General features: G+C 46.5%; 1 protein-coding gene across 1 annotated transcript in view; it reads left to right on the top strand.

Annotated features, from left to right (window-relative positions):
* Positions 1–510: 510 nt before the first annotated feature.
* LOC133127700 (calcium-activated potassium channel subunit beta-2-like) overlaps positions 511–4,332 on the top strand; it is a 7,129-nt gene continuing 3,307 nt past the window's right edge. Inside the window, exons 1-2 of the mRNA XM_061240778.1 lie at positions 511–881; positions 1,384–1,554. Of these exons, the coding sequence (XP_061096762.1) occupies positions 829–881; positions 1,384–1,554 (224 nt within the window). The 5' untranslated portion in view covers positions 511–828. The remainder of the gene's footprint in view (positions 882–1,383; positions 1,555–4,332) is intronic.

Genomic DNA, 4,332 nt, shown 5'->3' with positions numbered 1-4,332 from the left:
ACCACGGTTTTCAACAGGATGTTCAACGCGACATCGTTTCTGTTGAAACAAACGTTCTGCTACCTTGTGTCGGGGCTGAACGTGGCCCTGGTAATGTGTGCTACCCTTTCCATAACAAACAGTACAGGTAAAAAAAAAAAAAAAGTACAACACCTTCACAGTACCTAAGCAACAGAAGTGTAAACAAACCCCATACAGACGCCAGAGAAAAGAGTTAACGACGCTGTAGTGACGGAGAAACGGGACTGAAGCCCCCTCCATCTCCCTAGCACGCCCGAGCAGTCTCAGCCGCGGAACACCCGCGTCGCCACGTTGCTAGGGGCTCTCCATGAGGACCAATCACAGCAGGAGCTCAGAGGGGGAATTCAAATAGCGCTCGCTGCTAACTGCTCAATTGTAGGAAGGGATCAATGCAGCCCCAGTCCGTACACCACGCGCTAAGAACAGTCAATAACAAATGAGCATGCGAGGAATGGAGAGCCTGGTGACCACGGCTGACGCACGACGAGGGGCGTGTTGTGAGCCCGGTTGTGGCGGACGGAGCCGCTCCCAGTGACCACTAAAAAGCGGCCGGGGGATTCCTTCCATAACCACAGGCGAAGGGAAAACCTCTCCAGGCTTAAGCGAGTCAATGCGCGGAATCGTGTTTTGTGGATAGCTTATACGGACACTACCCTTAACGTGCCTGTTCTGGGAGAAGGAGTCTGGTTGCTGTAGGGGCGAGCGCGGAGCGTATGGGTCACTGAAAGTCTCTCCCACCGCAGGTCGTTCCAGCGCCCGCCTCGAACCTCCTCTGTAAGCCGGCGGAGTGCTGGAGCGCCCGGGAGGATGTTCCTTTGGGCCGGGAACAAGGGGGTGCAGGCATCGGGACACGAGAGAAGGTAAAGCGCAAAGTTTTTGTTACAGTTAACTTTTGCCCGCTAAAGCTGAATTGGGAAAATTGGTAGAACTATAGCGATCTGTAAACTTCCTGTTCGTAGCCTAACTTTACAGGATCACTAAGAGAGCAGGAGCGCTTGCTTTTGTGGGCTAGTTCGTTTTTGCTTTCGGAGTGAAATTATGATGCTTTTTTTTCAGCGTAGATGTCCAGGTTTTTTTTTTTTTTTTGCTAGAACACGTTACTTTATATATATAGTATATATATACTAAATAAACACAAGCTTGTCCCATAAAACGAAGTTTAACAAATATAAGCAATAAAATAGTGGCATAAATCATATGCATTTTTTTTTTTTGTATTTTGTAGCCTTCTGGGGAAAAAAATCTTAAGAAAATCCTCATATTTAAAATAGCTTGTCAAAACTGAAAAGACCTACAGTAGTTTGATTAATTAAACCCACAGAGTGTTTGATCGATCAGGACTATTTGTGTTTGACCGATCAGGACTATTTACCAGAAGATCCGGGGGAGTGATATCCTGGATAAGAGGAAGACGGTGACGGCGCTGAAAGCGGGCGAAGATCGGGCGATTCTCTTGGGCCTGGCCATGATCCTGTGCGCAGTCACCATGTACTTTGTGCTGGGAGTCACCATGCTGCGCTCTTATTCTGACAGGTACCGCTCTTATTCTGACGAGTGCAGCTCAGTTTAATGTGATCAGTTCAGGACCTTTTACTGAGAACCTGTGACACTGGTGCTTTGCAGAAAAACGGTTTAAAAAAAAAACAGCTGCTGAGGTTTAAAAAACAGAAAGCCGGCCATAGAGCGGGCGTGGTGTGGGTGTTCAAGGCTAACCGCTGACAGGAGCTACAAGATGATCTAACTTCCAGACCCTGGACTCTGCTACTCCTACTGGTGTGAGGCTGGTGTTGCAGCCCTCTCTTCCTGCTGGATACTTAATTCTTTCAGTGTAACTTTGTGAATTTAATAAGATCTGTTCGATAAGTACATCAGAGAAACAGGACATTAAATGACCCAGCAGTGTGTTTTTGACTAGTTTTAGCTGTGGAGCTGTGGAGCCAGGTGCAGGGTAATAATCTTTATCCCGTACATTAGCCCCTGCAGGTCCCTGCATGTTGGGTCTGATTTCTGTACATTTCAGTTCTCTCCTACACACACACACGCTTTAACACACTCCCTTACCCCATTCTACACACACACACACACACACACACACTTTAACACACTCCCTTACCCCATCCTACACACACACACACACTTTAACACACTCCCTTACCCCATCCTACAAACACACACACTTTAACACAGTCCCTTACCCCATCCTACACACACACACACTTTAACACACTCCCTTACCCCATTCTACTAACACACACACTTTAACACACTCCCTTACCCCATCCTACACACACACACACTTTAACACACTCCCTTACCCCATTCTACACACTCACACACTTTAACACACTCCCTTACCCCATCCTACACACACACACTTTAACACACTCCCTTACCCCATTCTACACACTCACACACTTTAACACACTCCCTTACCCCATCCTACACACACACACACTTTAACACACTCCCTTACCCCATTCTACACACTCACACACTTTAACACACTCCCTTACCCCATCCTACACACACACACACACTTTAACACACTCCCTTACCAAAATCATCAGACCCTACACCCCTGCCAGACCTCTTCGTTCAGCCTCCACAGGCCGCTTGGCACCTCCCCCTCTCAGAACCTCCACCTCACGCTCACGACTACTGTCTGTTCTGGCTCCACGGTGGTGGAACGAACTCCCCGTTGAGGTCAGAACTATAGAATCCCTCCCCACCTTCAAGCGCAAGCTGAAGACACACCTCTTCAAACAGCACCTCTCCCCATCCCTCCCTACCTCCCTGTGAACCTTAATTGTTGTCTCTGTGACTTGTGTATCAGTATTTTAGTTGGCTAGGTAAGCAGTGTTTGGATAGTTAACTTTGGTGACTTTTGCTCTGTTTGTTTGTTTGTTCAAAAAAAAAAAAAAAAAAAAAAAATAATGGCTCTTGTCCTTATCTTTGTTGTACAGGTAGCAGTTGAAATTGTACTTACCTCTAGGGTCTTTCAGCGAACTTATCCCTGGTTATGGGTATGCACTTTGTTGTACGTCGCTCTGGATAAGAGCGTCTGCCAAATGCCAATAATGTAATGTAATGTAATTCTACACATACACACACTTTAACACACTCCCTTACCCCATCCTACACACACACACACTTTAACACACTCCCTTACCCCATTCTACTAACACACACACTTTAACACACTCCCTTACCCCATCCTACACACTCACACACTTTAACACACTCCCTTACCCCATTCTACACACTCACACACTTTAACACAGTCCCTTACCCCATCCTACACACTCACACACTTTAACACACTCCATTACCCCATCCTACACACACACACACACACACTTTAACACACTCCCTTACCCCATTCTACTAACACACACACTTTAACACACTCCCTTACCCCATCCTACACACTCACACACTTTAACACACTCCCTTACCCCATTCTACACACTCACACACTTTAACACACTCCCTTACCCCATCCTACACACTCACACACTTTAACACAGTCCCTTACCCCATCCTACACACACACACACTTTAACACACTCCCTTACCCCATCCTACACACTCACACACTTTAACACAGTCCCTTACCCCATCCTACACACACACACACTTTAACACACTCCCTTACCCCATCCTACACACACACACACTTTAACACACTCCCTTACCCCATCCTACACACTCACACACTTTAACACAGTCCCTTACCCCATCCTACACACTCACACACTTTAACACACTCCCTTACCCCATCCTACACACTCACACACTTTAACACAGTCCCTTACCCCATCCTACACACACACACACTTTAACACACTCCCTTACCCCATCCTACACACACACACACTTTAACACACTCCCTTACCCCATCCTACACACACACACACTTTAACACACTCCCTTACCCCATCCTACACACTCACACACTTTAACACACTCCCTTACCCCATCCTACACACACACACACTTTAACACACTCCCTTACCCCATTCTACACACACACACTTTAACACACTCCCTGGAGTGTTATGTCTTGTTTGATTCACCCTGTACTCATGATGCAGTGAGACGCATCATAATTAGCTGTTCTGAGCGACGGACTTACGGTTCATCTGTGGTTCCTTTGAGGATCAATCCTCCCTGTAAACTGCGTAAATCTAAATGTTCCTAAAAGCATTTTCATCTGTGTGGTTTGCTGTGTGGGACATTAGTGTAAATAAGAAACTGTTTTACGGTAAAATATGTTCCACGGTTTGGCTCCCACGGTTATAAAACACTCTT

This window comes from Conger conger, chromosome 4, assembly GCF_963514075.1.
Source record: "Conger conger chromosome 4, fConCon1.1, whole genome shotgun sequence".
NCBI classification, from domain to species: Eukaryota; Metazoa; Chordata; class Actinopteri; order Anguilliformes; family Congridae; genus Conger; species Conger conger.
This window is presented reverse-complemented; position numbering and strand designations above follow the sequence as displayed.